This window comes from Caretta caretta, chromosome 11, assembly GCF_965140235.1.
Source record: "Caretta caretta isolate rCarCar2 chromosome 11, rCarCar1.hap1, whole genome shotgun sequence".
NCBI classification, from domain to species: Eukaryota; Metazoa; Chordata; order Testudines; family Cheloniidae; genus Caretta; species Caretta caretta.
In genome coordinates this window covers 75,044,878-75,058,306 of record NC_134216.1, presented here as the reverse complement: position 1 = coordinate 75,058,306, position 13,429 = coordinate 75,044,878, and the positions used below count along the sequence as shown (strand labels likewise).

At 46.4% G+C, this 13,429-nt stretch overlaps 1 protein-coding gene across 3 annotated transcripts in view; it reads left to right on the top strand.

Annotated features, from left to right (window-relative positions):
* Nucleotides 1–769: 769 nt before the first annotated feature.
* TRAF3IP1 (TRAF3 interacting protein 1) overlaps nucleotides 770–13,429 on the top strand; it is a 92,637-nt gene continuing 79,977 nt past the window's right edge. For all 3 annotated transcript variants that reach the window (XM_048869782.2, XM_048869783.2, XM_048869781.2), the window contains exons 1-5: nucleotides 770–950; nucleotides 4,261–4,329; nucleotides 5,064–5,225; nucleotides 10,724–10,867; nucleotides 10,991–11,473. In XM_048869782.2, coding sequence (XP_048725739.1) covers nucleotides 828–950; nucleotides 4,261–4,329; nucleotides 5,064–5,225; nucleotides 10,724–10,867; nucleotides 10,991–11,473 — 981 coding nt within the window. In that variant the 5' untranslated portion in view covers nucleotides 770–827. The remainder of the gene's footprint in view (nucleotides 951–4,260; nucleotides 4,330–5,063; nucleotides 5,226–10,723; nucleotides 10,868–10,990; nucleotides 11,474–13,429) is intronic.

The following is a 13,429-nucleotide window of genomic DNA, read 5'->3' as shown; positions in this document are numbered from 1 at the left end:
CCTGCCCTGTTCCCTTATCGGTGTCCCCCTGCCCCTATGGTCCCAGTGGTGCCCCCTGCCCCTTTCCCTTATCGGTGCCCCTCTGCCCCTGTCGCCCCGGTGGTACCCCCTGCCCTGTTCCCTTATCGGTGTCCCCCTGCCCCTATGGTCCCAGTGGTGCCCCCTGCCCCTTTCCCTTATCGGTGCCCCTCTGCCCCTGTCGCCCCGGTGGTGCCCCCTGCCCTGTTCCCTTATCGGTGTCCCCCTGCCCCTATGGTCCCAGTGGTGCCCCCCTGCCCCTTTCCCTTAACGCTGCCCCCCTGCCCCTGTCATCCCAGGGGTGCCCCCCTGCCCCTATGGTCCTGGTGGTGCCCCCTGCCCCTTTCCCTTCACGCTGCCCCCCTGCCCCTGTCATCCCAGGGGTGCCCCCTGCCCTGTTCCCTTATCGGTGCCCCCCTGCCCGTCGCCCCGGTGGTGCCCCCTACCCCTTTCCCTTATCGGTGCCCCCCTGCCCCTATGGTCCCCGTGGTGCCCCCTGCCCCATTCCCTTATCGGTGCCCCCCTGCCCCTATGGTCCCGGTGGTGCCCCCTGCCCCCGTTGACCGCATTGGTGCTCGGATCGGGCCCGGGCCCGGCCCCGGCCCCGGCACGGAGGGGCGGGGCTGCTCCAAGAGCGGGGGGAGCCGCTGGGGGCGGGGCCCAGTAGGGCTGTTCCGGCCTGTTGCTAGGGCCGCGATGTGGGTCGTAACAGCGAGCTCGGCCGCTGCGCCTGCGCAGTCGTGGGCGGCGCGGTGCATGCCGGGAGGGGTCGGAGCCCGAGCCGGCCCGGCCGGTGCTGAGGGGCCGCCATGAACGGGGCCGTGGTGCGGCGCACGCAGGAGTTGCTGGGGCGGGTGATCCGCAAACCGCCCCTCACCGACCGGCTGCTCAGCAAGCCCCCCTTCCGCTACCTGCACGACGTGATCGGCGAGGTGAGGCGGGGCGGCCCCGCGCTCCGCGTCACCCGGTTGCTAGGCGCCGCGGGGCGGAGGCCCCCGTGGGCCTGGCTGGGGGCAGCGCCCGAGGGAGCCCCCCACCCCGTCTCCCCTACCCGCCGCCTCAGCCCCTGCGCAGCGCCGCGGGAGCCCCGGCGGGCCGGGGGCCGGCGCTGCCCCCTCCCCGGCACGGTTCTCCAAGCTGCTGCCTCGAGAGTCTGGCTCCCGGCTGCTGAGGCCAAGGAAGGGGGCGTGTGGCTGGAGCCCAGCCCCTGGGGGCAGCGTCGGCCTGGGGAGAGCCCTGCAACTGAGGGGCTAGATCAGGGGCTGCGCCGTGCAGGGGGCCTGGGTTTAGTTCCCATACTTCCACCGGCCTGCAGAGTGGCCATGGGCCAGTCCCCCGGGCCTGGGCTTGACACCTAAACCGTAGGGCAACCTAGCGGCAGGGCTCAGGGCTGTGACCCATTTCACACCCTGGGCAACCTAGTTAGGGCGACCTAACCCCTCCTGTGGACCCAGCATTGTCGCTATCTACCTGCTGCCCTGGGGAGGGATTTGTTACAGCAAGGAGAAACCCCCTCCGTCCCTGCAGTGCCATGCTTTTGCCTCCCTTTTCTAATGTGTGGAGGCAAGAGTTTTTGCCCATCTTCATCAAACTTATTAACAGCCGCAGATGAAAGATAGTGCCAAAGTCTAAAGTAGTTTTGGTCTTTAGCATTCCAGTTGGCCTTTAATACTGCAGGAGATGCTTGTTTGCAGCAAACCTTGTAAGAGCAACCGCTGCTTATGAGTAAGGCTGCGAGTTTGTCATGGAAGTCATGGATTCTGTGGCTTCTGCAGCAGCCGGTCCGGCTGGCCTGGGGGCTGCCTGAGGGGCTTGGGCAGCCCCTGAGCCAGCCACACCGGCTGCTGCTGGGGCAGTGTCAGGCCCCCTCCCTTCCCAGCAGCAGCAAAAGTTTGGGTGCGGGGGGTTGGGGAGGGTGTGAGGGCTCTGGGTGGCGCTTACCTTGGGAGACTTCCCAGAAGCAGAGACATGTTCCTCCCTCAGCTCCTAGCTCCGCGCGCTGCCTCTGCCCGCAGGCACGGCCCCAGCAGCTCCAGTTGTCCACATTTCCTAGCCCATGGGAGCTGCAGCACTTGGGGCATGGGCAGCATGCGGAACTAGGAGCTGAGGGAGGGACATGTCACCTCTTCTGGGGAGCTGCGAGGAGCTGGTTAGGGAGCCTGCCAGCCCCACCAACCTCCCACCCCCAGCATCAGCAGGGGTCCTGGGCCATGTGCTGCCCCCCCCCCCACCCCTGTGCCTCCACAGCGCCCCCAGGCTGCCCTTCTGAGCATCCACAACTCCCACTGGAGTAACGTAGCAAAAGGCACAGATATGTTGCTACTTTAAAAAAGGGAAGAAGGAGGATCCTGGGAACTACAGGCCAGTCAGCCTCACCTCAGTCCCTGGAAAAATCATGGAGCAGGTCCTCAAGGAATCAATTCCGAAGCACTTAGAGGAGAGGAAAGTGATCAGGAAAAGTCAGCATGGATTCACCAAGGGCAAGTCATGCCTGACTAATCTAATTGCCTTCTATGACAAGATAACTGGCTCTTTGGATGAGGAGAAAGCAGTGGACATGTTATTCCTTGACTTTAGTAAAGCTTTTGACACTGTCTCCCACAGTATTCTTGTCAGCAAGTTAAAGAAGTATGGGCTGGATGAATGGACTATAAGGTGGATAGAAAGCTGGCTAGATTGTCGGGCTCAACGGGTAGTGATCAATGGCTCCATGTCTAGTTGGCAGCCGGTATCAAGCGGAGTGCCCCAAGGATCGGTCCTGGGGCCAGTTTTGTTCAATATCTTCATAAATGATCTGGAGGATGGTGTGGATTGCACCCTCAGCAAGTTTGCAGATGACACTAAACTGGGAGAAGAGGTAGATACGCTGGAGGGTAGGGATAGGATACAGAGGGATTTAGACAAATTGGAGGATTGGGCCAAAAGAAATCTGATGAGGTTCAACAAGGACAAGTGCAGAGTCCTGCAGTTAGCATGGAAGAATCCCAGGCACTGCTACAGATTAGGGACCGAATGGCTAGGCAGCAGTTCTTCAGAAAATGACCTAGGGGTTTCAGTGGACGAGAAGCTGGATATGAGTCAACAGTGTGCCCTTGTTGCCAAGAAGGCCAATGGCATTTTGGGATGTATAAGTAGGGGCATAGCGAGCAGATCGAGGGACGTGATCGTTCCCCTCTATTAGACACTGGTGAGGCCTCATCTGGAGTACTGTGTCCAGTTTTGGGCCCCACACTTCAAGAAGGATGTGGATAAATTGGAGAGAGTCCAGCGAAGGGCAACAAAAATGATTAGGGGTCTGGAACACATGAGTTATGAGGAGAGGTTGAGGGAGCTGGGATTGTTTAGCCTGCAGAAGAGAAGAATGAGGGGGGATTTGATAGCTGCTTTCAACTACCTGAAAGGGGGTTCCAAAGAGGATGGCTCTAGACTGTTCTCAATGGTAGCAGATGACAGAACGAGGAGTAATGGTCTCAAGTTGCAGTGGGGGAGGTTTAGATTGGATATTAGGAAAAACTTTTTCACTAAGAGGGTGGTGAAACACTGGAATGCGTTACCTAGGGAGGTGGTAGAATCTCCTTCCTTAGAGGTTTTTAAGGTCAGGCTTGACAAAGCCCTGGCTGGGATGATTTAACTGGGAATTGGTCCTGCTTCGAGCAGGGGGTTGGACTAGATGACCTTCAGGGGTCCCTTCCAACCCTGATATTCTATGATTCTATGATTCTAATGAATGTCTACTATATTCTCTTCTGACAGATTTAATAAAAGGAGGTAAGCACTCTTATATTGAAAGATGTTCACAGAGTTTATGCTTTTTTACCTTTCTTGAAAGAAAAATGGATTACTCACTAGAAAATTTGAAATTCTCTGAACTCATAGTCTGTGCATGTCCACAAAGAAATCAACCACCGACAAGTTAGGCAGTAACAGAAACAGAATAAATCAAGATTGTAGTTAAAGCATAGAGCCTTGTGGGTCCATGAATCTTAATTTCCTATTAAAAAAAAGAGTGAATGCACAAATCTTCCATACTGCAGAGATGTAATAATTGACAAGATTTTGAATGGCTTATTGAAACACATTACATAAGTGATTATTGCAATAGAGAAGATCTTTAAAACTGCCCCCAAAATAATTCAGCATGAAATAGTATCTCTCTAAATGATTGCAGGAAGCTCAAAAAAGTTTTTTTCAGAAGCTTTCCAGTATTTTTTAGTAATTTATTGCATTTCCTTTGCTTTGAAGGTAATCAGAGTGACAGGTTTTATGAATGGGCTTTACACAGATTTTGAGATGAAATCTGATAATGTTAAGGTGGGTATGAAATTTCCTTATTTCATGTTGGAATTCTTTATAACTTGCCATCAGGTACTGTCACTTATTCATGTGTCACTGAATTCTATTTACTATGGCAAACCTACACTCTTCTAAAGCTAATATTGTCAAGGACTAGTCTCAGATGCTGCCTTTTTTAAAGTGTTGTGGTGATGTTTGCATTGTGGTAGTGCATAGGTAGTGCCCAGTCACTGATCAGAACTCCACTGTGCCAGGCACTGTACAGATACAAAACAAAATTGTTGGAAAGATACTTACCTCTACAGTTTTTTTAAAATTAATCTGTTTAATATGTAGCTCAAGAAAATAGAACTCAATGTCTGCACATCTTATAATGTACATGAGATGAACAATGATTTGCAGTGTTGCTGTAGCTGTTGGTCGCAATTTAAGAAAGGCAAAAGGGGTGCAGTAGTATCGTCTATTGAACCAACTTCTGTTGGTGGAAGGCACAAGCTTTTGAACTTCCTCAGGTCAGGAGAAGGTAACTAGAGTGTCCAGGTTAAACTGCCCTCTTCATTTCTCTTACAATTGGAACTTCATATTTTAATTTTGGATTACAATAACTATCCCTTATCAAAATGCTTATTTCTAAAATGCAAATGATTTGTAATAATAATGGATAATTTCATATAGGAAAGTTTGTTTAAATATGCTACAAATCAGAGGTTAAATAGACTTTTAATAAAGTATAACGTTAATTTTTTTCCCAGGATAAAGATGCCAAAATCAGCTTCCTCCAGAAGGCTATTGATGTTGTCATAATGGTAACAGGGGAGCCATTGTCAGTGAAGCCAGCACGTATTGTAGCTGGGCATGAACCTGAAAGAACCAATGAGTTTCTCCAAGCAATTGGAAAATGCTGTCTCAATAAGGTATGATCATACTGTCAGTGATTCACATGAATGGTTCCCAACCTTTTCAGTCCTGTGGGTGTCTCTTGTTAAACATAACCAATATGTGATTCATAGACTTCAAGACCAGAAGAGACCATCATGGTGACTCGTGAGCCACATGTGGCTCTTTTACAGTTAAAGTGAGGCTCCTGGAGCCCTCCACAACCCTCCATTCTTCGTCTACCAGACTGTGAGGGGGGGAGCTCAGGGCTTCTGCCCTGTGGTGGGGCTAGGACTTCTGCCAGAGACGACTGGTGCCTGCTGAGAGTGGGGGCACACCTTGTAAAGGTTTTCCCCCCACAACAGCTTGAGTCATACCCCCTAGGCACACCCTCTCTCTTCCCCTCCTTGGAGTGGCTCTCCCTGCAGCTCTCAGCTGCTGACTGCTGCCTCTACCCAAATCACAGCTCCCAGCTTGCCGGCTCCAGCAGCTACCGTATAGGGAGGGGGCCCGGCGGCACCATGTGACCAAGCGGGGCCAGCAACCCCTGGCAAAAATTGTGGGGGGAGGATGTGACCCCATGTGTCTCCCTCCCACATTGCCTCTGGCTTCTGCCCAGTGGGTCGGTCTCAGGGCTTCAGCCCCGCGGGAAGCACCTGCCAGGGCTTCAGCCCCATGGGGTACACGTGCCATGGCTCAGGGCTTCAGCAGGAGTGGGACAAGTGCCTTCCATGGGGCTGAACCTCCAAGACCCCTCTCTCTGCAGGGCTGAACCCCTGAGCTTGGGCAGGTGCCTCCTGCAGGGCTGAAGCCCTGAGACCCCCTTCCTTGCAGGGCTGAAGCCCCAGCAGGTGCATCCCATGGGGCTGAAGCCCTGAGCCCCAGCAGGCACTCCCCAGCTCTCGAACTTCTGAAGATTGTTGTATGTGGGTTGGAAGTTCAATAAGTTTGGCCCACCCTGATCTAGTCTGACCTCCTGCACAGCACAGGCCATGGAACCTCACCTACCCACTTCTGTAAAAGACCTTTAACTTCTGGCTGAGTTACTGACATCCTCAAATCATGGTTTAAAGACTTAAAAATACAGAGAATCCACCAGTTCAAACCAGCCAGTGACCTATTCTGCAGAGGAAGGCCAAAAAAACCCGGGTCTCTGCCAATCAGCCCTGGGAAAAAATTTATTTCCAACCCCAAATATGGCAATCAGTTAGTGACACTGAGCATGTTGGCGAGACCCACCAACCAGACTCCTGGAAAGAATTATCTGTAGTAACTCAGAGCCCTTCCTATCTAGTGTTCCATCTATGGCTGTAGGATATAAATGCTAATAGCAGTCGTGGACGGGCCAGATGCCATTGTACGCAATCTCATCATACCATCTCCTCCATAAACTTACCAAGCTCGGTCTTGAAACAAATTGTTTTTTTGCCCCCCACTATTTCCCTTGGAACGCTGTTCCAAAACTTCACTCCTGTGATGATTAGAAACCTTCGTATAATTTCAAGCCTAAACTTGGTGGCCAGTTTATATCCATTTGTTCTTATCTCAGCATTGTCCCTTAACTTAAATAACTCCTCTCCCTCCCTGGTACTTAACTCTCTGATGTATTTATAGAGAGCAATCATATCTCCCCTCAGCCTTCATTTGGTTAGGGTAAACCAGTTCAAGGTCCTTAAATCTCCTCTCATAAGGTAGGTTTTCCATTCCTTGGATCATCCTAGTAGCCCTTCTCTGCACCTGGTCCAGTTTGAATTCATCATTCTTAAACATGGGAGACCAGAATTGCACACTGTATTCCAAAAGAGGTCTCACCAATGCCTTGTAATGCCAATGACACTTCTCTATCTCTACTGGAAATACCCCGCCAAGTGCATCCTAGGATTGCATTAGCCTTTTTCACAGCTGCATCACATTGGCGGCTCATAGTTATCCTGTGATTGACTAATATACCTCCGTCTTTCTCCTCTTCTGTTGTTTCCAACTGATAAATCCCAGCTTATAGCAAAAATTCTGGTTATTAGTCCCTAAGTGCATGACCTTTCACTTTGCACAATTAAATTTCATCCCATTTCTATTACTCCAGTTTTCAAGGTCCTCCAGAACTTCTTGTCTGATATTCCAGTCCTCCTTTTTATTGGCAATACCTCCCAACTTTGTGTCATCTGCAAATTTTATTAGCACACTCCTACTTGTTGTGCCAAGGTCATTAATAAACATGTTAAATAAGATTGGTCCCAAGACTGATCCCTGAGGAACTCTACTAGTAACTTCCCTCCAGTCTGATAGTTCATCTTTCAGGATGACTGGTTATGGTCTCCTATTAACCAGTTTGATTCCTGTATTAATCCCCATCTTCTCTAATTTAACTAATTTCTCATGTGGAACTGTATCAATACCTTACTGAAATTCAGGTAGATTAGATCTACTGCATTTCCTTTGTCTAGAGAGTCAGTTATCTTCCCAAAGAAAGAGATCAGGTTGGTCTGGCATGTTCAACCCTTTGTAAAACCATGTTGTATTTTATCCCAATTACTACTTACCTGTATGCCCTTAACTGCTTTCTCTTTCAAAATTTGTTCTAAGATCTTGCCTACAATTTAGGTCAAACTGATAGTTTGTAGTTTCCTGGATTGCCTTTTCTCCTTTCTTAAATATCGGTACTATATGAGCAATTCTTCAGTCATAGCGTACGACCCCTGAGTTTACGGATTCATTAAAAATCCTTGCTATTGGTCTTGCAATTTCATGTGCCAGGTCCTTTAAAAATCTTGGATGGAAATTATCCAGGCCCCCTGGATTTGATCCCGTCAAGCTGTTTGAATTTAACTTCTATCTCTGATACTGTGATTTCTACTTGCACATCTTCATTTCCGTTACTGATCCTGCCACTATCCCCAGGCTCCTCATTGGTCTTATCAAAAACTGAGGCAACATATTCATTTATGTGTTAGGCCATTCCTAGATTGGCTGTAATCTCCACCCCATCCTCAGTGTTAAGCAGTCACAAACTTCTTCTTTCCTTGTTTTCTTTTTCTTTACATAGCTAAAGAACCGTTTACTATTGATTTTAATTTCCCTTGCAAATTCCAGCTCTGCTTGGCTTCTGGCAATTCTTACTTGTTCCCCTACGCTTTCTGACTTCCAAGAGGTATCTTTCCTTGCGGATCCATCCCTTCTATTCCGCATAGGCAGGCTATCTGCTTTCTCTTAATAACCGGTTTGAGGTGTTTTTCCATCTAGTTTGGTCTGCAATCCTTCCTATGATTCCCCCCTCTCCCTCCCCCTTTGCTCAGGAGGTGGGCTCCAGATAATTCCTGCAACTTTGAGTTAAAGTGATTCCAAGCCTCTTTTCTATTCAGATCCTTGGGTTAGTCAGTGTAGTCCTCTTCTGTAACTAAGTTCCTTAATTTTTTTTTTTAATTTGCCCTTTTGAAATCAAGGATCCCAGTTGTTTCATCCTTCCGTTTAGTTTAAACTGATTCATGGATATGACAAACTATATGGAAACTCATCCACTATTTGTATTTACTCAATATATGAATTGTATTGTTGTGTTAACTGCAGCATAACATAACTAAAAGTACAGATGGCCTGATCCTTAACTGATGTAAAGCAGTGTAACTCCATGGAAATCAGTGGAGCTTTTTACATAAATTGAGGATCTGGCCCATGAACTTTGGCTGTATCATCACCATATTAGGTGAACATGGAATACTCTTCGGTTTAATTACAACAGAATCCACAAGCATTGTCTCAGTAGGAATTTCCAGATTTTCAGTGCACTTGAATATTCCTGAATGAGTTGATGAGCATATCTTTAGGCACTTACTTTTCAAAATCTTTCAACCTTTTCAAATCACAAATGGAGGTGCTTACTGTAGAGAAGCCACTCTTTCCTCCGAGTGTACAAAAAAGCAGCAATGGAGACATTAGATCTCTTGTCTTAGTACCCTTGGAAACTCATGGGTTTTAAAACAGCTGTTGCCTTTAATATAGCTTGTTGTATTCTTGTTTTTTGCTTATAGTCACTGTGGAGCTTTTCAAATAAGACTAATCTTCTCAAGCTCTTTATCCACTGATGCCCTCCTTGATTATAGCCTCAGTCTGATCATTGATCTGAACAAGAACAGATGGACAGGCTCTAGTCTCCTGCAGAGTCCTTCCCTTTCATAAAAGAAAATACTATATTAATGGTCCAAAACACTTGGGGTAATGATAGTGAAGTTTTTAAGGACATTATTATAAAATACTGGATTGTACATGAGGATCATTCAAATTGATTTTTTGGTAATCCAGTAGTTTTTGAAGTTCATATTGCATGCGCGCCGTTCCCATAGCTTTTCAGTAAATCAATTGTGTTAGATTCTTTCTTGTTTGAAATTAGGGAGGGAGAATCTAGGAAACAGGCTTTGGATTGCTTAGATAATGTTCTTGACCCCGAATTTCCTTGGGAATTTTTGACAAGATCCAGTATCCTGAAAGTAGTCTCAGTTGCCTGGGTATGGGGTTGAGATAATTATCCTATTTATTTTTATGATTGTGAAAATATCAGACTTGGTCTGTTGTGTGCAAAGGATCCTCTGGTCTCAGGACTGTTTAAGACTTTTCATGCCAATCTGATGCTCTTTACTGTTTCCGTAAATGAGGCAAATGTCACTAATGATGTTCAGATGCTAGTGACTGAATGTGAAAACCCACAAAAAGTCATCCTTCTCCAATTGTATACCAAGAGAGGATCAGAGTAGCTCAGGTGCCTGACTTCTCTCTACTGAGTTATCATGAGGGGCAAAATCAGTTCCAGTGCTTTTAACTATCCAGTTCTCTTTCAGGAAGAGGAAGCTTGAGTAGCAAAATTCCTAAGGGTATGGTAACCTCAGTATATATACTCAGATCTTGGTATAATAGAATTCATGGTCACTGTTGTGCAGAAACTGAGATCTGACTTTAGCTGCCACCCAATTGGACTGGTAAAAATTATTTGCTTAGTAGTTTTTCAAAGCTGGATCAAATTGAACTGGACACTTGAGGGCTTCTTTTAACATGGTCGCTAAATTCTGTTGGAAGTGCTCCTCAGCATCGGGTTCCTAGCATTTTGTAAAAAATGCATCTTTAAAATGAAACAGTTTGTTGGTTAAAATGGAGCCACATCAGAGTATATCTAAATGCGGCATTGTAGGGTTTGGAATATTTAGTGTAGCAGTCGTAATATGGTAGACACTTTCAAAATAATCCATGTTGCTATTACAGAGAAAATGTAAAAGACGAAGTACTGAGAATCATTAGCATTGGAAACATGTAATAGTAATAGAAAAAAATCACAACATATATGGATAGCTTTGGTGGATAGAGTCAAATTAAAAAAGAGGCACAAGAAAGCAGTTGACTTAAATCGGTGAATTGTCTTTGAATGAGAGGAGTAGCATAAAACATACGTGATTTCATAAAAATCATCCTGGGAACTACAGAATTAGAAATGCAGATTGCATTTAATAAAGTAACACAAGCTAATTTTCATTGGATTTAATCTTCTCTGCAGTTGTCCAGTGATGATGCTGTGAAGAGGGTGCTTGCTGGGGAGAAAGCGGATATCAAAGGAAAGCCTCCATCTACTTCTAAATCTCAAGATAAAGAAAATAGAGAATCCAGGGCAGAAGAACAAAAAAGCCATAAGGATAAAGAGGTGGGCTTTGCTGTGTTTCTGGGGGGAAATGGGCTACAACTAGAAATATTTTGGGGTGAAAAATACTGTGTCATGGAACTGGCTTGTGCTGTAGTTTAATATTACCTTCTACTCTATTTTTAGGGCAGAGGAGACAATGAAATAAAAGATAGAAGTACAAGCCGAGACAGAAAACCTAGAGAAGAGGTGAAAGAAGAAGAGAAGAAGCAAAGAGAAAAGGAAAGAGACAAGCATAAAGATAATGAGGACAGGCACAAAGACCTTGAAGGGGGCAATTTTAGAGAAGGTGAAAAACATGAAAGAGAGAAAAGCAAGAACAGAACATCCAAACGAGGAAGAGAAACAGAAAAAAGCAGAGAAAAAGACACAGGAGATCTGGAACGAGAAAAAGATCTGGAACGTGATAAAGGACGGGAGAAGGAAAGAAAAAATGAAGGAGGAAAAGAAAAGGAAAAATTGAAAGAAAGGGACAAAGAGAAGGGCAGGGACATAGACCGTGAGAAAGACAGAGATAGGGGAAAAGACAGAGAGAGGGACAGACGAAGGGATCGAGGCAAAGTCGGGGAACGCTCGAAAGAACAAGGAACGGTTAAAGCAGAAAAAAAGGTAAAACAAACACTTTGTGGGGAAAAAAGGTCCCTTACTAATGTGCTCTGAGCCCTGTGGTATTAATGTTGTTGAGTCTGTGTCTTAATATCATGTTTGCACATATCTTCATCTGGCATTTTTGGTTGTCTGTGGTTAATTTAATGATTCTTAAGTGCCTTTGTTTTCACTAAGCAAAAACCTACTTGCTTCATTAAAAGTAATGGAGACTCTTTCCTACCATCAAAATCCCTTTCCCTTCTTTTTTTGTAGCACTTAACATGGTCTGCGATTGTATGAACACATATACACGCTATACCTTCAGCTGAATACTGCTTTGCAGAGGCAGCTCCAGGGGCTGTAGTGTCCTCCATGATCCTGTTTGTTGATGCTGTGTCCTTTGTACTAGCCTTTTCACAGCTTTTGTAAATGGCATCCAGCAAAGAGAATCTTGGAGCATATCAAAACCTTGAAGGTAGTGGAACCCCTTGCATCTCATTTGAAGCATTGTGTGCTCTAGCTAAGAGGATCTTGAGCATCTGAGTCCTGCAAGTGACCACATAACCAGCATCCTCCCTACAAATGGCAGCTGTTGAAAATATTCTTGTGGTATAGTGGAGTCCTTGTAGACAGTAGCAGCAGAGTCTCAGTAAAGAAACAGTCCTGCAACAGTTCAGATATGCAGAAGGTGAGGACTACTTTCCCTTTTATGTAAAACGATTGCTGAGGGGGAAGGGCTCTCATTATTAAACCGCAAAACACAAACCAATAGCTGCTGCCTCTGATTTATAACCTAATTTTTCTCTGGGAAGCTATTGCCCATTCTGGATTGTCTACTTCTAGTCTTCAGTCAAGAAATCTTTCAGCTCCTACTACTGTATCAGGGACAAGAATGTACTCCAGGTTGCTGCAATGCAGGTGACTGTCTTTACAGGCCTGACTCTCTTGAGCTGAGGAACTCTTCTCACCAATAAATCAGTCTATGTAATTGCAAGTGGTAGATATCCTGATGTCTTCTGTGAAAAAACAAAATTTGTGAAGAGGGTGGAGTAATGGTGTAATAATTTTAAATCTCCAGTTACATACCAACACCCTCTTTGAGTGCCATTATTGGAAATGTTCCCTCTGAAGTTTTTAAGTTTCTCCAGGAGGAATAACACATAGCAGTAATTCTCAAACTTTTTACTGATGTGACCCATCAGCTGAATTTTGTCTTTTGCCACCCACCATTGCATATATGCACCTCCCATCCCAGCACTGCAACCCTGATCCCAGCCAGGTATGGAGGGATGCCCTGGAGGAGGTGGGGGATAGATAATGAGCCTACCCTGCACTCAGCCTGCAGAGGTGGCTCCTATCTCATGGGGCTGGCTCCATCATCCAGTGGTTACACCACGTGTCAGGTTGCAGTGCTTGGAGAGGGGAGAAGTGTACATTTGCCCACACCCTGTGACCCATCTACAGCCTTCCCATGACCCACTTATGGGTAGAGACCCCTTGTTTGAGAAACACTGACATATGGGCCTGTTAGCACTTAAATCACCTAGTGGTAAGATCAACTGAATACTACTAGGTGCTAGAAAGCCTTGTGGAAATCCCACCTCCCTCCGTGATACCTTAATTTGAGCCATTAGGTTCTGTATTGTACTTCCTGATAATCAAATTGGCATTGCTTTTCTGAATGGCAGTAGGGCTGTTAGTGTAGAAGTTTGGCCTCTTTGGCCTGCCTTTCTTGTGACTGGCTGTCTTTAGACTTGTTCGCTTGGTTCCAGCTTTGTTCTTGCTGGGAGGGCTGAAAGGAAGTCCACCAGCATCAAGCCATCCCCTTCCTGCGGGGATATTATGTCCATCAGGACGTAAGGAACCAAAGGACATGAAAAGAATAAATTATTTAATTGCCTATATACCAATGAATATAAATACAGGAATTGTGGAAAATTTATATGGGGTGCCACGGGATACGAGGAGAAATCTATG